Source organism: Gekko japonicus, unplaced genomic scaffold (assembly GCF_001447785.1).
Source record: "Gekko japonicus isolate JY-2015 unplaced genomic scaffold, Gekko_japonicus_V1.1 scaffold71, whole genome shotgun sequence".
Lineage (NCBI taxonomy): Eukaryota > Metazoa > Chordata > Lepidosauria > Squamata > Gekkonidae > Gekko > Gekko japonicus.
This window is the reverse complement of record NW_015164667.1, coordinates 1166682-1192795: the sequence shown is the minus strand read 5'-3', so window position 1 is coordinate 1192795 and position 26114 is coordinate 1166682. Positions and strand designations below refer to the sequence as shown.

Here is a 26114-nt window from a genome sequence, read left to right as displayed (position 1 = left end):
CTAAAACAGGAGCTGTAGCAACTTGCAGCTTATGTCTTGCCTACAAATCATGATTCTAAATCATCGTTTCAAATCCTAGTTTGGAGGTAAGAAATGAATCGTCATTTCTTCAAGCACCCCATTTAGCTATCACAACAGATTGCAGTTCTAAAGCAGGACATCTTCAGTTTTGGCATGGCACCACAGAGAAAGTCGGTGGAACACACAAATCCAGACTCAATTCTTATCACAAATGATTGTTTATGACATCTTAATACAGGCATAGTCTGATGAGACATTCCTTGGAAAGTTTAAGTTTTTAATAAATGTTGCATTTATGCACAATAATGCAGAGATCTGCTTGCACACAGATGTGTGTCCATGTCTCTCGTCCATGCAGGACCATCCTTCACTCATAACGCAGGTGTGCTTATCAAAATATTAATAGCATTGTGCTATAGCATTCACCAGAACGAATGCATTTTGTACTGTGCTGCAGCCAAACAATACAAACTATGTATTGAAAATACAAGGGTTGCTTGTTTATTGGTCCTCAGTAATAATTAAAGACCTGAAATATCAAAAACAACGAAGCCATGTAAGATCTGCCAGCCCTTTATCTTGCAACTGGGATTCAGTCTGCAAAACAGGCCATGCTTTGTGCTCAGAAGTTCCATGGACTGTTCCTTTGAGATGTTCATGGGAATAGAGAAAAAAGGCACAGCTACAATATGTTCAGTCACACCCAGATAGCCTGTCCAAGATGACCCTACTTGGTAAGCTACCAAAAGTGTGGTGGTTGCAGAAATCTGCAGACCATGTTGGAACAGATTGTTTTGGATAATTTGTTTGTAGAACAAATTGTGTGAATTCTATTTTTGAATGGCCTCCAAGAGCATGATGTTTTCAAACACTGATACTGTTGGTGGTATTACAAAGTGATAGCACACATTCCCCCTCCCATTTCATAAGCAGCTTCTGATGCAGAGCAGGGGAACTATGGCCCATTTGTGGGTGCTCTCATCTCCCTGGATGCTTCCTGTGGAGTTTGTGGCTACAGGTAGGACATAATTTTATAAAGTTTTATACAATCCCAAGTGCTTAGAACATTCCCTTGACATTAATATAGTAATCCTTTCCAACAACCATATCAAGTTGACCAGTATTTACCTCCTATACGATACAAAAAAGGCTACACCTGAGAACTAGTGGTCACTAGGTTAGATGATGACTGGGGTAAGATTTAAAACTAAAAACTTCCCAACTCCAAGCTTGCTGTTGTAGCTACTAGGCTTCAGCCATGCTTTGATCTGATTGTTTCGTTGAAATGCAAGAAGACACTGAATAGAATGTCCTGAGATTAAGACTGGTGAAGACACTTGCTCACCCCAAATCCCATATAACCTGAAAGCTACAACCCACAATCCTTTTCAGTGTCACATATATCTTGGATGTGCCAGATCTTGGCTGATATCACATGCTGTCATATGATCCATGAGTTGCATCACAACATTTAGCTTCTTCCAAAGGATTCTGCAGTGACTCTGATGGATCACTCATGGCTATATTGATCTCTTAGCATTACCATGTTAAGCAACTGCTTAGCTTGTGTTTACAGCTGAGTTGGTCCTACCTAAGCTTCTGGGCAGGCTGTGTCCTCCTGACAGACCTCATCTGATCTCAATGAAAGAACTCAAATAAAATGACATCGAAGTAGTAGCAGATAAGTACAATGTTTGCAGATGAAACTGAACACTTCCAGTGGAAAAAAGAGTGAAACTATAAGAATGGGGAAGATGTACTGCAGTCCTTTCTTTTCTGACCAGGCTGTTAAATGTTGGCATTTTGTAACAGAAATTGGTTCCTAAGACCCCCAAAGGGTCCTTTCTCATAACATGCCCTTTAAAAATGGGCTGGGAAACCTGCACAGCTGTATTGAGCCTTTCTGCTCTCTAAAGGACCATGTCTTTGTGTTTGACTTGACTAATTAGCAAGCGGCAATTTTCTACAGGTCCCAGAGATGCACGATTTGTGTGGAAAAAGAATGGGCAGAATATAGCAGGTGTGAATGAGCAGTCCCATGCCCTGGCAGATGGGCGAATGCATCTTTTAAGCTGGCTGACAGATGCTGTAGCAGAAGATTCAGAATACTGCTGCTTGGTGCTCTCCAAAGCTGGAAACAGGAGATCCAAAGTGGTCATCAGTGTAGAAGGTAACAGTGCCACTCTGTGAAGAGACACAACTTGTACAGTTTACAAGCAGGGATATCTTCAGAATTTGTGCTGTTGCCAAAGCAGCCAGAGGTTTTTTATAAGATGTATACAAGAATGCTTGCACTCTACAAACCAAAATTTGTGTTATTTATGACACTATTAATAGGATGTCACCCTAATGATACAAAATCTGATGTGAGCATGCAACACCCAAATTTCCATTGGGCTAGCCAAACCTCACCCGATTCCCAAGTCTGTGTGGCCCTGGCCCCTCAAGCAAATGGATTCACTGTGGGGTCTCACATGATACGTTTGGGGTCAGCCCTGTCTCTAGACCAAGTCTTAGCCTGGTTCCAGACATTTGGCAGTGGCCGATAGACCTGGTACCCACAGATCAGGTTTACTGCCTGTTTTCAGCGCTCTCTAGCTGGGCCATGGTGCATTGGCCCTTTAAAGTTTAAAGGACATCTCCCTTCCTCCGGAAAGGCCAAGATTAATGCCTATAGAAATAATGACCCTTTAACATTCAAAGGGTCAGGTTGCTGATACTCAGAATGCACTCTCCTCTCTACCTACTCCTGCTTCCTTGACAGAATTGCCAATATTATTGGAAGCAGTTATATTGGAATTAGGAATGCCATCCGATATTGCCAATTTGATCCCCAAAATATTGGGCAATTTATTGGATTGACAATATCCCATTGCATACCCCTAAATACAACCAAAAGCACTGAAGCACATTGGTGGTTTCATTCTTCAGGTACGCATAGCCATAAATTTCCTGATATCAATTTCAGCACATGAGGCACAAGCCCTTATGCGATGCTTCCATGCATTTCCTATTTACTTTAATAAAGCTTTCAGAGAAACAACACAGGGTTTGGCATGTTGCACTCAATGCATATGCTCAGCATCAGCATCAGCACTTGCTGGCGAGTTTTAAGTTTGGTATCTGAAAGGGGCCAGTTTTCAGAAGAAAGCTGATCAGTGCATGACTTAGGCACTAACTAAAAATCCAGTGTATGAATGCTTAACAGCAGGTGTTCATTCCTTTTTATCCCTCTTCCCATTTTGTTTGCAGGCAGCGGTCAGGATAGCTGGTCAAGGGACTTTGCTAGTTGGGAAAGTGTCATCAGTGAACATGACAAAATGATGGAAAGCTGGAAAAAAACATGGGTCAGTAGCATAAGGCGGTGATTTCTGTCATGTTCTTTGGTTGGTCACAGAAATACAGGCAGTCTTCCCTATTTGGGCTGTAGGCAAGACATGAAAAGATGGGAGATGTTTTATTCAGAACTGCTCCTTCGCATTTTAGCACCCTAGCTCAGAAATTACAATGGCACATGTGCATGCCTCTGTATCCCTCCATGGATCCAGCTCCTGATCTTGTTTGTCCCTGATCAGCATTCATTTGTTGAATCTGGACACAAAAACTGCATCATCCCACCACCCATTCCCGCATTTGCTTGTCATCTGGAAATTGTTGTTTATCCACGTCTAATATGCTCTGGTTCTGGCTCAGAACAGATGGTTCCAAGGTTACCTGGACACAGAACCACCCCAGACTTTGCATATCCTTGGTTACACATATACCACTATCTTTGTGGCCCGGCCTGTTAAGCCTCTTGCCCAGAAGCTGTACATGGACTAAAGAAGACCTGAAAAGGGGAAACTCTGCATCTGTTGCCTCACAGTATAAGTCAAACAGGAGTCAGTTGCACCTTAAAAGATTAGCAAAATGTATTCCAGTTTAAGCTTTTTGAGTCTCCGCTCATTTCATGAGATGCATGCAGCTTCCATACAAAGCAGCTGAATTCATGGTTAGAGTGCAAAGCGAAAAGGAGTGGGAAGAAGTTACAAAACACCACCAATCAAAGAGTAATGTCCATTCAGTGGGTGGGAACAACGCCCAAAAGTTGATAAGTAGGGTAAGATTAACAAAGCCTAATAAAGAGAAATAGTGTGAGACACATGGAATAGATTCAGGAAGGTGGTACGGAGACCATACAAAAGCTGCTGTTAAATTAACATCTGCAAATGTTGGATCATGCTGAGATATTTGCACCTATAATGAGTCAAGAAATCAAGTTCCTTATTCAGTTGGGCAAGGGGAGATATTGTTAAATTTCTTGATGAATTCATCAAGAATGCTTATGTTGGAATAAATTTCAAGTCCTGTTTAATTCAAATCACTTCTCCCAGAATTTGCTTAGAAGCAGTTCGGGCAGGAGCCATAATACAATTGTTGTGGCACTAACATCCACAAGTATGTGTGGGGCATCACATGTCTGAACATCCTTCCTACAGAAAGATAACATCTAGGAAACAGCCTTTTCAACAGCAATTTATTAAAGGAGGGGGAATGCATTATTTTTAGACGTTTTAAATCTAGATCTTCCTCTGCAAGGATTTGTAATTGCTGAACTACGCTTTGCATATGGCATTTTCCACAATGTTTTGTGACCAAAGTTTAACATAAATGCTGTCAGTGTTCATCAGGTGTCCTGAGCTTTAATGCACTGGAAAGCACAACAATGGTAGTGGTGAAACAGATGTCATTAGATTCCTGCAGTGCAGTACAAGTTAAGGAGACTGCGCAAACTCTGATCAGAAACACAGCAAGCAGTATAGTTAAGTCTGAGTAACTAGTGAGAGCCTACTGTAATACTAAATATTGGCACAGCAAATTAAAGAATCTTTTTGTATTTCATCATTCTTCAGGAAAGCTGCAACAAAGGCAAGGTGTAAGAAGCAAAGACAGAGCACGAAAAGACTGGGAACACTCTGAAGGCTGATCATCCTATGCAAGAGAGACTGGGCAGCAGGTCACTCAACTGCACCTGGACTGGAAGAATCTGGTGGAAGTGGTAACAGAAGACCTCTCCTGTTTTAAAGAATAGGGTCTAGGCTGCCAGCCTGAACAACAGTGTGTTGTCCTTAGAAATTCATCATTTTCCAGTATTACAAAGAGCCAAGAAAAAAGGAGGGGGGGGGTACTGAGAGACTTGTATTGCTAGGTTGTGGAGTATTTGTTGCCTGTAGAGCCTAGAGCCTTGGACTTCAGCCCTGCCTGTGAAGCAGACAAGCTCATCACCACTGCCTCTGCTGGTGGGTGGCGGAAAGGCAACCATGCATGGAATTGTGCCAGTAGTTACGTTGATTAAAATACTACGTAGATTGTTTACTTCTAAGCAAGTACTGAAGGATGGCCTTTATTCACTCCCAGTCCTCTTTACTGGTTTTCAACAGCATTCCTTCCGAGGCCAATGCACTCTAGATGGATATACCACTAGCTGTTCACACAGGCACACTTTCATAGGCACAACACAGTCTGATGTCCAAAGTGATACTGGCATCAAGCTTTTATTACAAATGGCATTATGTGCTAAATTAGTTCAGTATCTGTGTTAACTGAAAGGTACAGAAATGCCAACCAGAATCCATGAAGATTCCTTATTGACTGCAAATTTTCCAATTTTGTATAAAGACCATGATTGCATTTAAAAGTAAGATTGTCTAAGACTCGTTGCACTCTCTTCTGCCATGAGATAGGTCCCAACCAACCCCATCTGAACAATGAAAGCAACAAATTTAAAGCAAAACCACTACACCCAAACGGCTTTTAAACACACCTCCAAGCATTTCACATAAGAGATACTGAAAATGAAAACGTGCTTCAGCTTGCAAATGTGTTCATTATAAATTGCTGGATCACAGTCATATCTGCAAAACGCAGCAAATAATTAGGCTTCTAATCCAATGAGGATCTGCTTTCCATTTATGATGATTTTACGTTTTGCTAGCTTAAATCACTGGAAATAGGTCAGAGTCCATGAGCAGTGCTTCCGAGCAGATGGCAAGCGCACTGCTTCCTCCCAGTGGTGCTGCTAATGCATCTTGCCCCACAATAATGCCAAAGATTACCAGTTGGTGTTGTATAAAAAAGCAGCCAGACATGCACGCCAGACCTAGACACTTCCCAATGAAACATTATATGTTCCTCTTCCTGATTTTAAAACAGGCAGCTTTACATCGTTATGCTATTACACTATCAAGAACAGAAATTGCTTCGTAGTCAAGAACCACACACACCCCACTGCATGTACAGGTTAGGCCTGTTAATGCAAACCTGGTTTTACACATATCAAATAAAATGAAATTTGAACAAGAACACCCTTTGCATAGTGTAGAATTATCCTGCCCCTCCATTTGTGATATTTTTATATCCAGTTCTGAACATGGCTTCAGACTATAGACCAAAAAACAGCATCATGTACAAATGAGAAATTTTCCTGCAAACCTAGAGGAACTCCCAGGTTTGCAGAAAAATATAAACAAAAAATGGTGAAGGTGGTTTTTTAAAAACCCAAATTGTTAAAACTAAAGAAAAATGACATCTCATGCTGCTACATCACAGGACCTCAGCCACCTTTCTGGGGGTTGCTTAGCAACCCCAGTAAACATTGCCAGGGCAAGGGGGGGAGAGACACCACCGGGAAGGGGAGAAGCAACAGGGGGAGGGACAGCTGCGACCAGCAGAGCCAAATGGTCATTGTTGCTGGGAAGGGCAGAGGCTGGTACTGATTCCGTGCAGATGGGTGGGTGGGAAAGAAAGGGCAACGCAGCTGGAAGGCAGTAGCAGGGTATGCTTTCTGCTTCAGTCTTCTCCATGCTACCACTGGCCAGCTGATCAAGGATCTGGGCTTTGAACAGAATGCTGACCACTGGCTGTCACCTCCCCAACCTGTCCTCACAGTTCCCCCCCCCCTCACTGCCAGTTGCACCAATTCCTCTGTTTCCCACTTGCTGTGAAGAACAAACTGGTCAAACTACTAAATGGGACTGAACGGAGGCAGGGATGTAAAACACCAGCTTTTTAAGAGGGCCAGTAGATTACACTGTTAAACAGGGTCTATGCTGTTGTGTAACCACATTACCTCATATCATGTTTCTTACCCATCCTGCTTGAAGCATCCAAAATCTGCTGTCCTTATAAGGTATTTTAGTACACTTTTCTTCCATTGCCCGTCTTATGGCAAGGGTGGGGTTTGAGTGATCCCAGGCCTTGACCATACCGCTTCATACTGATAGGTCTTGTCATTGTTTTATTAATAAATAAAGGGGCCTTTAGTTTCAGATCCTACGGGGATTGAGAGAGCTCCGCGTACGGCCAATGGGGAGCACCAAAATATTTTAAAGGTTGATTTGGGCCACTAATTGCCTTACCCCCTGTACAACTTGCTGAGAATAATAACCAAGTAGCGTAACCTTAGTAGGGTGGAATATTAGCCTCTTGGATTATGGTCAAATGCACAGTCTAGACTCAAATGTCAGGAAAAGAGCAAACCACACTGGGTATGTTCAGAGCAATGAGAAATACTCTATTGTTACTGAATTAGAAGAACAGTAGGAGTGCTAACTAAATGACAAGGATTCCTATCATTTAAAAAGAAACATGACACTACATAGACAAAAGTGGCAGTTTGATCCCTTCTTTCGTAAGTTTGCAAAAATACCACATAGAGAACTTAAGTGCAAATAGCTGCATGTAAACAGCTTTGTTTTACAGCTACTGAACCACCCCACACCCCTAAAGACATAGAAAAGTCTGAAAAGGAACAGTGTAAAATGACCAACGTCTGTCTGGCAAGGATATGAGCAGCTGAGCACATTTTGGAAGAAGGTGCCAAACTCCTACACAACAGTTGGCACTCCTGGCAGAAAACAGACCTCCTACTAGGACAAAAGGCTTTGATGATGACCCAAACCAACCCTGACTTCCCTCACCCACAAAGTTCACTCTGGGTCAGAAATGCTGCTCTGCAGAAATGACGCTTCCTTCAGCAGGGGCCCCTGTGTGTGTGTGTGTGGGGGGGGACACTGCGTCTCTGTCAGTGTGGGACCAATATTACAAAACAGCACCAAACCTAGCTTAATTCTTTTAATGTTACCCACTTTTCTTCTTTGATGCCTGTATACTTCTTATCAGAGAGGTGCCTGAACTCTTTTTAAAGGCTACTCTTAAAGACTGCAGCAGAAAAATCAGCTTCTCATGTAGAAGTATGGATTTAAGCATAATACAGTAAATGACAAAAGTACTTCAGCCTTCCCCATTGGCACTTAAAAGGCAATTGAGGGTTCATTCAACCAAGCAGCTGAAATGTCTCATGGGCACACATCTCTTGCTTGATGTGAGCTGCCACTGAACACTGAAGCTTTGTCCATAGGATCTGATCTCCACCAAGCTGCTCCATGAACGTGGTAACGTTAGAGTGAATCTTACAGTACTTATATATAAAAAGGTAAAGGTTTTCCTTCCTCAAAAGCTAGTTGGGCGTAGCGCTCATCTCTGTTTCCAAGCCGAAGAGCCAGCGCAGTCCAAAGACTTCTCCATAATCATGTGGCCGGCATGACTAAACGCTGAGGCACACAGAATGCTGTTACCTCCCCACCGAAGTGGTACCTATTCATCTACTTGCAATTTCTTGCTTTCGAACTGCTAGTTGGCAGTAGGTGGGGCTACAGATGGGAGCTCACTCTGTCACGCGGCACTAGGGTCTCGAACCACCGACCTACAGACCTTCTAGTCTGCAGCTCAGTGTCAAGTCTTCATAGTACTCTACCCACTCTGTCAGAAATGGAATGAGTTTTAAAGTATGCCTGAAAACCTTGCTAGAGGTTAAGGAAGATTTACAAAGAAACAGTCACAGCTGCATCTGCTTGTCTACAGCTGGGAAATAGCTGTTCCCTCCACGATTTCATACTGATTTTTAGTTACATGGTCATAATCACAGCCAAAGAAAAAGAGCCACTTGCTTTAGAATAAAACCATTGTGAGAATGCAAAGTTCACAGCTGCAGGTATATAAACCAAATGAGATCTTTTGGGATATGTAGAAGACAGTAGTAGTACTTCTTTAGAATCTTGCTGACTTTTTCAACACACCTTAGGGGTGTTTGGCCAAGATACATAAAAAAAAAAAAAAAGGGACGATCAATACTTTGGATGAATTAGGTCTTAGAAGGACAGGCAGTTGACTACTTCATAAAGTCAGATTACCACCGAGCAGTTCCAGAAAGCAAGCTGCAGGTCCTAAGATGTCTGGTACCTGTTCAGTCAGCAAACGTCCTGGCATATCAAGCAAACCAAATGTTGGCTACCCAAGTAAATGCCTTGAATGAGTGCAGCCGAAGAAGTTTCGGCACCTAGTTAAGCAGACAGCTGCTGGAACAATCCAGAATTACGTGTTCCAGTGTAATTAGTTTGTGAAACAAAGTAATATCATTTTGAACAACTTCTTGATTACACACCCCGTCTTGTCACCTGGATAATCAATTTCTGATAATTTAGTATTCACATATTTGTATCTATCTATATATATACACACACACATACACAAAACCATTAAGGCCAGAGGTGGCAGTCTTGATTTACTGAAGCTCTTCAAAACCCAAGGTCAGTGTTTCAGCAGCTGCTCGATTTTCCAGTTCCAGCACATAAGGATTATACTCCTCCTCAAGCTTTCTCTTCCAGATTTTAACTAGAAAACATTAGTATGAAAGTAACTTTAGTATTTTCAACTGTTAAATCTAAGGACAGCAGTTACATATTGCAGTGCTCAGAAGGTATATGGTATTTACTCAAATGCAAGACTAGTTTTTCCCCCCAGGTATGCCATCAAGGGGGGTTCATCTTAAATTTACATACAAGTTACACTTCTTTGTGTGCAACATTATTAGGGGCAAAGGTTGTCTTACATTCAGGTTCATCTTTTCAAGAAAATATGGTCATAAAAAAAAAAGATGGGAATTCATGCAAGACCTTTTGCATCACAGCCTTGAGAATATTGCATTTTGAAAAGTCTCACCCTCCTCAAACTTTGGAACAGTTTTATCTCTCACAGATATCCCAGAATGTGCAACCATTCAAGGACACAAGAATAAGCCTCCTTATGCAGGAAGCTGAAGATAATCTGCCAGTATAATGCGGCCAATGTTAGAGCAAGGGAAGTAAAGCACCTTCACTTGTTCAGAATTTTGCTTAGGCTATTGCCAACTGAGAGTTAACTATTTCAGCAAATAGCTGAAGAGCTATTTTCAGTTACTCTTCTCTACTGCGACAAAGGATAGCCAGCATGAGCTAGTGCACTGTCATGCACATCTTTACTGCTCCCAACTTAATAGTGATGCACCTATCATGTAAGGTAAAGTATTATCAGTTGAAGGAGGAGAGAACAACAGGCCAAAACACAATGGAAGCTGCAGGCGACCAGACAGTCACACCTCACATGATCTCTTGCAGTGAGAGCAACATCGGGGGCCAGCTTGTTTGTGTTAGGGTTACCACTTTTTCAAAATTACTCTCAGATCGGTAGCCCTCCATCTCCCAACATTCAAAATATCAGAGCACAAAATACAAGAGCTCTGAAGATCAGCACAGAATTTTTCCTCCTGTCAAACTAAATAAAACATCCAGCTAGTCAAAGGCAACCACAGAATAAACATGGCTACAGGTCTGTATCACGGTACCCTTGACCATACACACACTACCCTCCTGTAGACCTGCTGGAAAAAGAGAACTGCCTGCAATCAGAAGCCATGGATAGCAGACTGAACGAATTCTGGGTGTAATTCAGTCTAGGGTAATCAGTAAGAACACGGGAAGGAGAGGCATGGATCCTAGATGTCAAATGAGGATTGTCTGAAGACCCCTTTGGTTGGCAACCAAAGATACCAACTCCAGAGGCCTGGAAGTGTTCACCAGCTTTCCTACAGCTGAGATAAGGCACGCATGATTTCCTTTTGTACTGCTTGGGTCTTCCATAAGGGCCAGAAACATTTCTGTTTTCCAGTCTCACACATTATACACACACCTTAGCATCTATTCTTTTACATCAGAGAATTTCCCTGGGACTTAAACAGCAATTCCACAGATGAATGTCAAACTGCCTCCTGAGTGCTTAGTCGAAGTCATATTTTTCTCATTTTATGTGGTCACTCAAATTCATTGCATTTTTCTGCTCAGTTTGCAACATGCCAATTAGTTCAGATTATTCTTTTATTTAGTTGAGAATTAAGACTGGCATCATATTGTTTGAAAATCACACCATATCAGAAGTAGCATATGGAATGAACATATCAGCTTAGTTCTAAAACCTATACAGAAAAGACTACAGACTGGGGGGGGGGGGGGAAACCTCTGAAATGGGGGGGGGGGGGAACTCACTGTAATTTGGGACTTCCTCATCTGACTCTGGAGAAGGTGCTTTACCAGCATCTTGTAGGTTGCTCTCTCTGAAATTGATTTTAGAGTTGGTACAGTCACTTTCTTTTTCTTCACCAGCACACTCTTGTTGTAGAGTTGCAATCATTTCTTTATATGCCAACCTTGCTTCCATTGTCAGTTCCACCATTTTGTGAAAACAGTCCTAGCAAAAGGTCATTTAAAAAAATCTGTTAGACCAATGCTCAGATGACACAGCAGTTTCTTATTAAAACACAAAAATGCAAAATCCATCTAATTTTATTTCCTACTAATGCTAAAGCGTGAGAAAGTAAAAAACTTTATACATTATTAAGAGAATTCACAAAGAGAATGTTGTTGAAAATCTGCTTGTCAATCTTGTCTACTGAATAAAGGAACTACCTTTTGATCCAAGAGGTTCCAGGTTCTATACCTGCTTATGGTTCATGACAGTTTCCTAGATGCACCACAAACTGAGTATTACAATTCTCCTTATGCCACAAGTGCAAAGGTATGGGATTGGTGTGGGTGGAAATAAAGCTGCCAGCACTGAATGCTGGAAACAGTACAGCCCAGAGGAAATGATTGTGTCTCAGACTATGGGTGTCTGATTGTATCAGCATAAAAAGGTCAAATCACACACATGGCTGCCTGTCCTTGAGTAAGGGTTTGATTCAAACTTAGGTTTCGCATGTATCTCAAGGAAAATCAGCACTGTTTGTATAAACCAGCCTTGCAACCACCTTTAACTTAGGACACCACTAGACCCTGTGCAATTACTTTCAAAGAGATTTTGAAGTGACTAGTCAATCAGAATAATGCAATAACTATTCGGAAAAGCATAAAGTTACTCTCCATACTTGGACTGCATATTGTAGGACCATGGAAACAAGCTGTAGTTGCTACAGAAGTGGAATCCTGAAAAACTGACCCAGATGTTCCACCAATACAAGATAACTGAATGGTGCTAATATGCCGAAACAGCCACTGTTGCTGGATGCACCAACACAACAAAATGCTGTACAAGAAATCTAATGGGCGCAGGTCCGAACACAGCTCACCTGTATAACTTTCTAAAAATGTTTCAACTAAAAACAAAGCTCTGGCAGCACAAGTTGCTAAGCATGGCTGAGTACAGGGGTCCTTTCAGGTTGCACTGCAGATTTTAGATCAGATCTGACGGACTAGTAACTGGGGACATGTGAACATGTGCATTTAGCTTCAACCAGAACTGGCAATGCGTGGAGCACTGCTTGTGGAAAAGTGTTATCTGATCTGTGTAACAACTGGCAAAAGAGTAGATGGGAAGTGGATTTGATGACCTACAGATATGTTTCTAAAGGAAGGAAATTTCTCACAAAGAGGCACACAAAGTTAAACATCAAATCTGCTAGCTCTGAGAAAATGAATGGTTGTTAATAACCTAGAAAATTTCACCAGCAACTGTAAAATAGTTAAAGCTTCTTGTTTGGTTTGGTCTAAATCCAAATAAATACCGTAGATGGTTTTATAGTTTTGCGTGTGTAAAACTCACCTGAGCGCCATCGTAACTGAATATTCCCACCACACTGACAGGCACTGCTTTGTTCAAACAGCGCCCTAGAGCTTTACGATTGAGAGCAAAGACAAATGGGATGTTCTGTTCACAAGCAGAGTCAATGATGAGATGCAGAGTCTCATCCAACCCACCTACAGCAAACATACAACATAAAGTTAAAAGGAGAACAAGATCAACACTGCCAACAAACAGGGCTGGTGTTAGTGATGCTTGGGCCATGGACAAAAGTGCAGGCTGGGGCTCCAGACTCACTGCCAACCCCCCCCCCCCAAAAAAAAAATCAGGTCCAAGCAAGTGATGGCCCTTGCTCTGTGTGATGCATGGGGAAGCCACCTCTGGAAGCTAGCTGCCCAAGTCTCAAATGGAGTGGGCACAAACAGCCTCCACTGAGGTGACAAAGGAACTATTACTTCTCCTTTCACTATATAGTTATTATTGTAGCTATACATTTCCATTTATGGGATTCTTGCTCTGCAAAGGATCTCTCATTACTCAGACCACCCTTCTTAAATGCAGTCTGTGTATATTTTAGTAAAGTCAGATGCTCTTTTAACACACAAGCTTCACCTTTTGACTGAATTTTTTCACAGTTTGGAGAAATGATGACACATTTCAATTTTTTCAACTTCAGGTGTTTCAACACTTCTCTCAGCCCCATAACGAGCCTGCGTTTCGTCTTGGCCTTGACTGGGTCTTTCTGATACTGGCGGTCTTGGAAGCGAACCAGCTCTTTCAAAAGATCAGTTACGCAGCTGTCAACCTCTTTACTAAGGACCTGGGTACAATAACTAAAGAAAGAACCAACTCTTTCAGTAATGTGGCAGTAACATGGGTTCCTTTTCTTTTTTTCATCTACTCCATCCAGAGAGAGAAACACAGTCAGAAAGACAGAAAGAGAGAAGTATATGTCAGGAACAAATTAAAATATTTCATACTTCAGTAACACATATGCATTTCTAAACACTGAAAAATCAAAAACCCTAGAAGGTACACAATAGAAGTGTTTGTTAATGATCACTCTGGAAAAGATGAAGCTCACTGACTTCCCCAAATGCTATTAAATGAACGAGAAGGTAATAGCCCAATTCCTGCCCAAGCATGCATCCTACCTGGCTACTATTAACGATTAAAATGTGCTATTTTGTGAATATGTAGCACCTTTATGCAACTCAGAAGAAAAACCCTAAAATTTAGTCATGCAACCTCAGGGCTGCTTCTTTGCAAGAGAACTGTAAATAAACTGGGATGCTTATACACAACTAACTAACCAATCAACTCCCTCCCCCGCTTCCAGTTACTCCACTACCATCAACGTGAACATGATACCATATCCTAGTTAGTTATATTTTTGCCATTCAATATTGAAAGTAGCAAACTAAAGTAACTATTGTCAGGCGAACATGGCACTAGCTAAATAATGTTTACTTAACAGCAAGGACAGTGCAGTTCACTCTCACTGTTCACTTATGAAGTTAACCAAGATACTTGATTTATTAGAAGGGCATCAAAACAATTGAAAACTGTGTTCTGCTTGTTCTAGTATCTTTTTTTATAAATCCTGCTTTGGAAGGTAGATGTAATAAATGACATACAGGAGAGACTGACAATGAAATACTTACTCTCTAAATCTTCTGCTGTGGATCTTGGGAAGAGTGGAATTTAGCTGTGTAGGAACGAGGGAGTTTTCCGAGGAGCCACTGATTTGTACACAGTGCACAGGTACTTCTAAATTACTTTGAGTCACAATTGCAGGATCCACAGGGGGCTCTTCTGCCGTCTCTAAAGATAAAGGAAAGTTGAATATATAATGGATAACCAAAATATGTGTGTTTTTTGTTGACTGGGAATGTAAGATCAATATTAGACACTTATCAATTTCATTTTACTTTCTGTCCAACAATTGGTTGCCAAAGTAAAACTGACATAAAACAAATGTGCACGCAACCATTCAAAAGTTATAGTGACAAATCCATGACAGATTGTTCTCAAAATACCTTTTGATAAAAGTACTGTCTGAATATATCTGTAGGTAAAACTGCAAATAAAATCGCTCCTTTTGCTTAGCTGCAGCATTGTTTTTAGATGCATGGAGTGGGTTACAATTTAAGGAACCTTTAAAATTAAAGGAGTAAATTACATCAGTGGGTAAGCTGTTCTGCTTTGCACGAAACCCAACCAACTACTCCACACATTGAAAACAGATCAATGCATTGAATAAAGAGGTAAAGAAAGAAAGAGGCATGCACTGGCCAGTCACAAAGGCTTTAAATGCATCATTCTGTCTCTCAAAAGCAGCTGCAGAAAATAGACAAAATAAAAAATGCAGAACTATAAAACAGGAATGTGTCACATTATAAGGCATTTCTTCTCAATTCAAGCATTCAGTATTCAGCATCAGCACCCTGATATTGAGTGTAGCCAGGACCAGAACCAGATCAAATTTGGCAAGGGGAAATGAAGACCCGACACTAACCATAGCAGCTTCCAAGGAAAATAAAAAATATAGTTAAGCTTCAAAGTGGTTAACTGTAATTGTTATTTATTTACGTGTGTGCATTCCAAACTACAACTTTGGAAGAACCAAGGATTCCAACATTGTGAATTCTGTTTCAATAAATATATCTGGTAATACCAAAATCTGGAGAAAAATAAGATAGGAAACCATTTCATAAGCAACCCCTAGATTTTCATCTGCGCATGCATACTGCTGCAATTATAACTCAAAAAAATGTACTGCAAGATAACATTTTAGTGGCATTTCATTTTCTGTGAAAATAAAATGTTCCTTGTCTAGAGCTGAAAATCAATAACAACCAGATTCAAATTATACCTGCTTTGGTGTCTTGAGAAACTAACTGATCCTCAGGAGTAGATTCCGTACACTGCTGATCAGCTTCTTCATCCTTCAGAATCTCTGTCTGTTCTAAAAGATGTTGGTGTTTCCGCTGCTCTCTCTCTTTCAAAATAATCTTAAAAATAAAAACACTATTGATATAATTTCCTAACAAACATAACCCTTCCTCCATGAAAATCTTTCAGCTCCCACAAAGTACCTACATTCCAGTCCTTAATACTAAAGTTCCAATAGGGTGCAGAAATGAATACATTTGAAGTCTATGAGAATTCTGAATTGCCATACATCTAGTTACCAGAGCAGCGTACACTACTAATGTGGTTACCAAAATTAAGATGGGGCCCAGAGTTCTCCCAGACTGACAACTGATACCCAGGCTACAGAAATCAGTTCTCAGAGGAAAGGGCAGCTTCATAGAGTGGATTCTATGGCATCACATCCCTGTGAAGCTCCTTCCCTTCCAGGAATTTTCCAAGCTGGAGTTGGCAACTCTAGCTGCTAACTGCACCTTCATTATTATTATTTTTTTTGGGGGGGGGACAATATGGACTGTACTTATCTTAACAAACAGACTCTGAAAGGCAAAATAAAAAGTTGTTTACAGGAAAGAACACGTGTTATGAGGGGGAAGCCCTAATGTTCGGATAACAATTCAAATCACCTTTGGGCCAAGTTCAAAGTGGCTTAACCAGAATTTGATTTCCACCACCACCAAATGTATATAATATGTGGTCTAAGATATTAGCTTATAATGCTTTTTTGGGCGGGTATAAAATCAATTTGAAGAGCTTTTCATACAGAAAGGTGTATTTAGCTAAAAACGGCTTTAGTTAAAGAATGATACCCTGAAACACTAATTAATATGCAGCAGGCTTCTTTCTCTCATAACTGAAGGCATTTAAATAAAGCAATAGCAAGACACAAATCCAGCATAAGACATGTTGATGGGTCAGAGCAGTAAGAGTGACTCTAGACTTTGCTGAAAGGTTACATGGGAAAGCACCTTTTTCAGTGATGTTGGCTTTTTTGCCTTGGGGACTTCTCGCTGCTTTCCCTTCTTGACCGAAGGAGACGTGGAGTCCAATGGGTTATGTGGAACCTTTGCTTGGTTTAACAGATGACTTTTTATTACAGGTGTAGATTCCCTTGAAGGCAATGTTACTGCACTACCAACTGAAATAAAAGCAAACTTATTATCAAAAAATAACTCTAACACTGAGCTCGTTCTTTACCTGTAAATAAGTTCCATTAATACAGATCAGATGGAGCAACCATACTTTAGATCATTCACATTTATCAGAGCTCAGCATGTAAATTACACTGAAACCTGGGAATGCATGGTGCATTTCCCCTCTTGCTGGTATTGCACATTACTGCAAGTATATACAACCACCTGTTATATCTTTCAAACTTACATAATCATTAGCTAGAATTTACCTTAACACTGTTCTGAAGTACGGCAAAATTGGTCTCTGTGAAGCATTTCTGGGCAATGATAAACTCTCCTGCACCCTATGCACAGATTCTGCTCTCCTGTTCCAGCATATACTTAAGTCCTATCTAGAAGAATGGGCTGTACCTCTTTAGACTGCTAGCTGGGAGGGAGGGTTACATTTTTAATGTGCTATGGACCACATGCTACTGTTCTTGAAAAACCACAGCAGAGAATGTCCATCAGTATGATTTTATGTGCCACTGTACAATTTAGGTGGAACAACGGAACTATAGTTCAATTTTGGACACTCCTAGATATCACCTGCCCTGACCTGGATGGCCCAGGCTAGCCTGATCTCATCGGATCTCGGACTCCACTAAGGGACTCCAGGGTTGCCATGCCAGAGGCAGGTATAGCAAACTACCTCCACCCATCTCTCGCCTTGAAAACGTTAAGGGGGTTGCCATACATCCGGTGCAACTTGACAGCACTTTACACGCCATGCATCGCTATATGCTTTCAAAAAGTACATTACTATTCCTAAGATTCATTTAACTCCAACCACATCTTAAACACATCATTGAAAAGCTAACAAATGTTCACCATTTGGAGACATTCATTTTTATAGAAAAAAAAGCAACTCCAAAGGTGGGAAAACCATAAATAACCATCCTTATCATAATAAAAACAAATCATCAGTGCTTGAGGAAAAGTGGAACAGGCAATGTTTTAACTTCTAGTAGACTTCCACAACTTTTAAATTGCAACTGAAATAGTAGTGGAAACAGCAAGGCATTACTATACAAAGTTAGTTGCTATTTAGATTTTCTGTCCCTTTGCAACATGAATTACATTACATCCTTGCAACATCTCACCCTTGCAATGTGTTACATGCAGTGTTCCAGCAACTAGCATGTAAAGACAAAGAAAATTACTATACTAACCAGTGTAAAGAAACAGAAGAGAACAAAGAGGAAGAACAAGAGATCTGCTCCGTTAGGTGCAAGAAATCAAAGGGAAATTTAAAGTACGATTACGCATGCTGAAAGAACAACATGGAAATATATTAACTGAACAGGACAAAATAAAGAAAAGATGGGAACAATACACTAAAGAACTATACACAACAGATGAAAGGATGACAGATTCCTTTCAAGAAGAATCTTTTGAAGAAGAATCTGAAATTTTAAAAAGTGAAATGAAAGCCACACTCAAAGAGATCGGGAGAAACAAATCACCTGGAACAGCTAGGACAGCAATGGAGCCATTTCAAGTCACAGAAACAGAGTCTACCAAAATCTTAACAAGAATATACAAATGAATATGGAAAACAAAATAAAAAGCTTGATTCCTAAATAGGAGACGGCAAAGACCGCAGCAACTATTGGACCACCGTATTGATTTCTCACACATGTAAAGTGATGATGTTCAAAATCTTACAAGAGTGTTCTCATATATGGGACAAGAATTCAAATCGAATTCAGAAAAAATGAAGAGGTACTAGAGATCATGTTGCAAAATTAAGTTGGTTACTGGAGCATACAAGAAAATTTCAGAAGAAAATCAGCTTGTGTTTCACAGATTACAGCAAAGCTTTTGACTGTGCGGATCATGAAAAGTTATGGTTGGTTTTAAAAGAAATGGGTGTGCCACAAAATCTGACTGTTTTGATCTGCAACCTGTAGACTCAACAAGAGATTACTGTTTGGATAGAATATGGAGAAACAGAATGGTTTCCAAGTGGCAAAGGTATTAGATAATGATGTATTTAATCTCCCCATTTTGTCAATCTATATGAAGAACATATAAGGAAAGTTGGATTAGATGTAGATGAAGGTGGAATGCAAACTAGGGGAAGGAACACTAACAATTTGAGAAATGCAGATGAAATAATATTATTGGCAGAAAACAGTGAAGACCTGAAATGACTACTAATGAAGGTTAAAGCAGAAAGTGAAAAGCAGGATTACAGCTGAACATCAAGAAGACAAAAGTAATGACTACTGAGAAATTACACAGCTTTAACACTGATGATGAAGGAACTGAAATTCTTCAAGGTTTTCTATTCCTTGGCTCCATCATCAACTAAAAGGGAGAATGAAACCAAGAAATCAGAAGGAGATTGAGACCAGGAACATAAGATCCATCTAGTCCAGCATCCTGTCTTACATAGTGGCCAACCACTTCCTCTGGAGTGCCAACAACAGGGCACAGAGGCTCAGGCTGCCTCCTGGCTCTGAGATTTAGAGGTTTAGTGTCTCTGAATGTGGAGGCTCCCCATAGTCACAATGGCTAGTAGCCACTGATAGATCTATCCTCCATAAATCCATCTAATCCCCCTTTTAAACTGCTTACTGCTGTGGCCATCATTACATCCTCTGGGAGTGAATTCCACATTTTAATCACTCTCTGTATAAAGTAGCATTTCCTTTGTCTTGAATCTACTGCCCATCAGCTTCACTGGATGCCCTCAACTTCTAGTATTTTTGGAGAGGGAGAAAAATTTCTCTTGTTAACTCTCTCCACCCCATGCAGTTTTATAAACCTGTATCATGTCCCTCCCTTAATGGTCTCTTTTCTAAACTGAAAAGTCCTAGACTCTCCAGACTTTCCTCATAACCCTACTCATTCCTACTTCCAGATCACTGATGAATAAATAAAGTAGCACTGGCCTCAGTACTGATCCTTCTGGGACCCCACTACGTACTTCCCTCCATTCTGAGAACTGTCCATTGATTCCTACTCTTTGCTTCCTGTCATTTAAACAATTTTTTATCCATAAGAGAATCCATCCTCTTATCCTATGACTGCTAAGTTTATTCAGGAGTCTTTGGTGAGGTACCTTGTCAAAAGCCTTCTGAAAGTCCAAGTATATAATGCCTACTGGGTCACTGTTGTCCACATGCTTGCTCACTTTCTCAAAGAACTCCAAAAGGTTAGTGAGGCAGGACGTCCCTTTGCAGAAGTCAAGCTGATTTCCCCACAGCAGGTTTTGTTCCTCTATGTGCCTAATTATTCTATCTTTGATCTATTTCTATTAATTTACCCGGGACAGACATTAGGAAGGCTGGCCTGTATTTCTTAGTTCCCCTCTGGATCCCTTTTTAAAAACAGGTGTAACAACTGCTACTTTCCAGTCTTCTGTTACAACATCTGAATTTAGCGGTAGGTTAGATATGCAGGTTAGTAGCAGCAGTTTCAGTTCATTGTATTGACCATAGGTCATAACCATTTATCAGGTCTTCTTATTTGAAGACTTTAACAACAATGAAATTAAGGACAGCCTTTACTTGTTTAAGATTTCAAGCTATGCCCTCAGCGGTTCGATTGGGCCATTTCTTAAGTGTTCCTGCCCCGTTACGATTCTGTGTGTGTGTGGTATGGGAGAAACAGACGATCTGATTCATTATATTTTGAGATGTCCTCTTCACCATGACCCCCGAAACAAATTTATTGCTAATATTCTATCCATGTGGGAAGGAGCTTCAGACTTGGAAAAAGTAATACTTTTGCTTGCAGATGAGGATTCTTATGTTTCTAATAGAGTCACTTTGTTTTCATTAGCGGCAAGAAGGATTAGATCGAACTGTATGGAGTAACAGCTATATTAAGAGTTAAAATTGTTTTGAACTATTGGGCTGATTTTATATGGTTTAGTCCTGCATTATATTTGTAATGTTGTTATTTTTGTAGTTTTAGTATGTGGAAAATTAAGTTATATATTGTTATGACCTATGGTCAACACAATAAACTGAAACCGCTGCTAGTAGATCAACATCTGAATTCCTTAAGAACACTTGGGTGTATGCCATCAAGACCTGGAGACTTAATGGTGTTTAATTTACCCAACAGGTCTATAACTTCATCTTGTCACCTCAATTTGGTTCAGATCTTCAGACTGAAGGGCAGTCATGAAGGAATTAGAAAAGATCCTTATGAGCCAGGATGTGTCACTGGTGACCAAGATCAAGATAACTGATACTACGGTCTGAAAGTTGGAAAATGAATAAAGCTGACAGGAAGTAAGCTGACTCACTTGAAATGTGGTGTTGGAGGAAAGTTTTTCAGATACCATGGACTGCCAAAAAAGACAAATAAGTGGGTTCTACATCAAATCAAGCCTGAACTCTCCCTAGAAGTAAAATGACCAAACTGAGGCTATCATACTGTGATCACATTATGAGAAGACAAGACACACTGGAAAAGACAACAGCACTAGGAAAAGTTGAAGGCAGCAGGAAAAAAGGAAGATCCAACATGTGATGGATTGACTCAGTCAATGAAGCCATAGCTCATAGTTTCCAAGATCTGGGCAAGGCTACTAACAATAGGATACTTTGGAGGTCATTAATTCATAATAGAGTTGCTGTAAGAAGCTACTTGACAGCAGTTAATATACACACAATGTATTACAAAAGAAGTACTAGTTGTGAAACCATCAAAAATGAACAAACTCTTAAAACTCATACCTGAAAGCACCACAGGCTTTGGTGACTGTTTTGATTTCTCTGCATGCTGTTTTTGTTCCAAAGCAGCCAGCATCCCTCCCAAATCCAGCTGCACAGGAATCTGGCTTTTCTTCCGACTGCTCTTAGACGACCCCTGAAGATGAAGTAAGGTATATAAAGTTCTTTCACTTAGGTAAAAAAACTGTGTATTTAGCAAGCAATGTCTCGACAAGACAAATTCAAGATGGAAAGAAGTGGTTTACCTGCGTTTTCCTTTTTTCTGTTATACTGGATGAAGGCTGTCTTCCAATTAGTACTTCTGGCTTGGGAGTTACCAACAGATTGTGAGGATAGCCATCATTAGATTCATACTCAGATTCCCTTGTTAGGATTACCTTTGAAGTACAGTAATGTAATGAAGCCACCAAGAAGAAACAGAGAAGTTACACATATTTGGTGCTGTCTACTGAACTTCTTAAAAGTTTAAATTTGATAGTTCAAATTCAAAGATGCAGCCAGGAGAAAATTAACAGCAATACTATTGGGCCCTAGAAATGTGGAATTCTGTTTAGAATGGCACTATAAAAATTAGATCAAACACAGAATATATTACATTCTTGTAAGTTAACGAGCCAACATTAGTTATTAAACTGCTCAACACCAAATGATCATCCTTTTTTCATGTGCACCACAGATGTGGAACCAAAGAAGCATGGGAACTTCTTGCACAACTGGACTCTCCATTCTCATTTTCTGCCTTCGGAACCCTGACCTCACAAATCCAACACCTGAGGGTAAGGGGAATTCCTATGTTATGTGTAATGTATTATAGGAATGCTATAGCAGCAGAATTGTTGGTTCTCTCTGGCATCAATGAAAGAAAATTCTGTTTTCATGTTCAGCTGCTTGGAAACTGCAGTAGGAAGTGCATCTGGATGGCAACTGAACAATACAGGATACTACATCAGATGGACGCTTGGTCTGGTCCTCCTCCCAAAAATGAATCTGGGACCTTAACTATTTTTTTCTGTGATGCAGATAATGCTGATGAACTGCAGGTGGGAATACTGTTCAAGCTACAGAACCAAAAGTTTGGTTTAGAAGGGTGTTGGGTTTTTTTTAAGACTAGAATGTTTCATTAGACCAGGGATGGTCCATACTCTGCCCTCCAGACAGTGATTTTAATCCAGAACTGTATGTTGCTATATATACCAACCACTTCAGTGACAGCAGAATTTACAATTATGACCACCAGTGATCAGAAAGAATTCAGCAAAACTCATGTGGGTAGCCATGTTGGTCTGAAGCAGCAGAACAAAGTTTGAGTCCAGTGGCACCTTTAAGACCAACAAAGCTTTATTCAAAGTGTAAGATTTTATGAGAAAAGCACACTTCTTCAGACAAATGGAATAAAATCTCCTCAAGGGTTACTTACTTTGTCTAAAGAAGTGTGCTTTGCACATGAAAGCTTACACTTTGCATAAAACTTTGTTGGCCTTAAAGGTGCCACTGGACTCAAACTTTAGTTAAGGAGCTGCATGCACTCAGGCATGCTGAAAGCATCATACATGAACAGAGATGTGAAGTCCCAGAGGAAAAATAGGGAACATTCAGAAAAAAGCTGTCGCCCCCCCCCCCTTTTCCAACAGAGAACCTGGAAATTTTGGAGAGTACTGAAAAAACTCCTATGAAATATTTTCTATTTTAGAATGAGTGAAATGCTTTTAAAGACAATGTGGGCATGCTGCAGACATATACAACTCTTAAATCGAAGATGCATTTCTGCACTTAGAAGGGTACCAAATCTTCATGGGGGAGCATGTAGGGCTTTCATTGCCCCTCAACAGCTGTATGCCTTTGGTTGTTCTTTTGACTTGATGTGGCTGACCTTTTCAACTCTCCCTCAAACCGCTGTGACACATTTACCCACAGACCGAGTAAAAAGTAGCTTATTGCCCTACATTGCAGGAGACAGAAAAAAAGATCAGAAGGGTAGAAACCGCACCAAATCCTTAGAGGAAAACTGACATCATTGCATATTTTTCAATTTTCCCCAGAATTTCCATTATTTTTTTCAAAAGGGGGAACCATTTTCACCCCTTGCCTTTAAAATTTCTGGAAATTTTACATCTACATAAAACTCAAATGAACTATAATGTAGATGGTGCAATCCAAAGCAGAGTTACAGCTTTCTAAGCCCATTGAATTCCATAGGTTTAGGAAGGTACAACTTTGCTTAGAACCACTACCAAATATAGAATCTCCCTTCTTAGAACCTTGGAAACAACTGTATTTCTTTACAAGTAAAACTGTCAGCATACTTTCTGTCGTGCTTTGATCAAAAGTAAAATGATCAGGCCATATATGAAATGATTAGATCATTTATTGCCAGCAAGCCAGAACAAAGGATGTAGAGTTGAACGGCCATCTTACAGTGCACAACCAATGCAAAAGAAAATGTCTTACTTCAGCCTGATCCCTGGTAGCAGGCACTGAACAGCAGAACTTCGGAGTCCCTAGCTTGTAGTTTTTATCAGTAGCAGCAGCTAAGTCAGGAAATTCTTCATCATCCTGAGTCAATGAAAAATGGTATTAGTTTAGGCTATATTATGCAATATTTTACACACATTTCCCCTAGAGGTGATCTACCTTCCCATATCAACAAAGCGTTTGGAATTCTATGATGTGCGTGTCTTACTCATTCCCAGGCTTACAATCACCACCAAAGTTGCTAGGCACATGTTTTTTCCTTCCTACTGATTAACTTCTGAATCATTTCTGATGAGTGGAAGAAACCCCCATGTATCTCCTGATTTGGGAGCTGGTGAAGCAGTTCAAACTACCAATCACAATCTTTCTAATCTGAACCTTATCTCTGCCACATCCACTCTAAGAAAGCCACTCTCAGTACCCCATTTGTAATAACAACTGACCTATTTTATCTTACTGTAATCCTTCTAACAATCTTATAATATACATTAAGGTCTTTGGACTTTCTAAAACAGTACACAAACACTTCAAATTAGTTGTCCTTCTCATTTAAACTTTTTTGACAGTTATCAAAGCAATCAAAATCAGGCACTTATGATTATTTCAATTAGAGGGTTAAGAAGGTGCATAATTGCTTGAGATAAAAGCAATGGGATTCAAAAGAATGGATTGTGTCCTATATTAACATAAGTTCACGCAGGGGAATAACAACTGTAAGAAATAATTAAGCCCCAGTCACAGACTTTGCAAAAAAAAAAAATTAACATTCAAATTGAAATATTAATCTTTTATATGGACAAATGTATTTATCTAGCATAGCTTTGGATGGGAGCCGGAAAAAAATTGTCTACTTCAGTGTACCATTTAAGAACTGAAATTGATGGGGTGACTTGTTCTGTGTGTGTACAGTACCATCATCACTGTACACAGCACTGCAAAGATTAGAAAGCAAAAAACCCGAACATACACATATATGCATACCCCCTCTCCCACAAAACTTGCAATCTACATTTTAACAGGAGGAAAGACAGGAATAATGTTAGCTCCAAACACAGAATCTGCTAGTGAAGATATCAGTGCAAAGCCTTATAACCCAAATGACTAATGCCTAATTCAGGGCAATTTATTTTATGTGATCCTGAATCACATTATGCTGCTTGGATTGCTATATGTACTATGGCCAAGCTCAACTTATTGATTAGACTTTCTGCCTACTGCACTATATTGACTGATACATAAAGGGAGGACAGTATTCTCCAGTTAATATGGATCCGAGGCACCACATCCAAGGCACACACACAAACCTCTGATGTCACTGGACAATGTGCTTCAGTACCTCAATTCGTGGAGGATCTTGAACTAAAATGTTTTCATTATGAAGCTTCTCCACATTACTGTTTGATTTGGCTTTCTTCTTCTTCTTCTTTTTTTTCTTCTTTTCTGACATGTCTTCAGCTTCACTGTCACTGGCATTCTCTCTTGTTTCCGACTGTTTCAAAATGGAGTTTAAAAATTACATAAAGGGTTAAAGCTGTTAAGCTAAATTAGCATAACAATATACATTTGCATAACCTTTAGGCTGCATAAGAAATGCAATGTGATTCCCCAGCAGACAGAATACAAGCTTTGTCTTGTTTTCACATGCTTCTGTTTCTGGGTTCTTGGGACAGATGAAACAGCTCCCGGTGCCTTATATCAATCTTATCCACAAAGTCAGAGGTTTTTCTCTCTCTCCCATAGAACTAGAACTCTAGGACACCCAATGAAGCTAACACGCAACAAGTACAACACCAATAAACCCCCACCCCCAATTAGTAAAACTGTGGAATTCATTGCCAGCGAATGTAGCGATGGCCACAAACATAGGTGGCTTTAAAAGGGAGTTAAAGAGATT

The 26114-nt window shown here is 40.2% G+C and overlaps 2 protein-coding genes across 3 annotated transcripts in view; one reads left to right on the top strand and one right to left on the bottom strand.

The window, feature by feature from the left end:
* Positions 1–6519, top strand: part of SEMA4D (semaphorin 4D) — a 46445-nt gene extending 39926 nt beyond the window's left edge. The window contains exons 15-17 of one of the 2 annotated variants that reach the window (XM_015409108.1): positions 1991–2191; positions 3274–3368; positions 4914–6519. In XM_015409108.1, coding sequence (XP_015264594.1) covers positions 1991–2191; positions 3274–3368; positions 4914–4940 — 323 coding nt within the window. In that variant the 3' untranslated portion in view covers positions 4941–6519. The remainder of the gene's footprint in view (positions 1–1990; positions 2192–3273; positions 3369–4913) is intronic. The other variant, XM_015409109.1, reaches the window with a different exon arrangement.
* Positions 6520–8783: 2264 nt separating this feature from the next.
* SECISBP2 (SECIS binding protein 2) overlaps positions 8784–26114 on the bottom strand; it is a 31530-nt gene continuing 14199 nt past the window's right edge. The window contains exons 8-18 of the mRNA XM_015409098.1: positions 25557–25709; positions 24197–24301; positions 21994–22125; positions 21752–21884; positions 16851–17020; positions 15824–15962; positions 14613–14772; positions 13561–13781; positions 12970–13124; positions 11418–11619; positions 8784–9732 (exon numbers count right to left, since the gene is read on the bottom strand). Coding sequence (XP_015264584.1) covers positions 9623–9732; positions 11418–11619; positions 12970–13124; positions 13561–13781; positions 14613–14772; positions 15824–15962; positions 16851–17020; positions 21752–21884; positions 21994–22125; positions 24197–24301; positions 25557–25709 — 1680 coding nt within the window. The 3' untranslated portion in view covers positions 8784–9622. The remainder of the gene's footprint in view (positions 9733–11417; positions 11620–12969; positions 13125–13560; positions 13782–14612; positions 14773–15823; positions 15963–16850; positions 17021–21751; positions 21885–21993; positions 22126–24196; positions 24302–25556; positions 25710–26114) is intronic.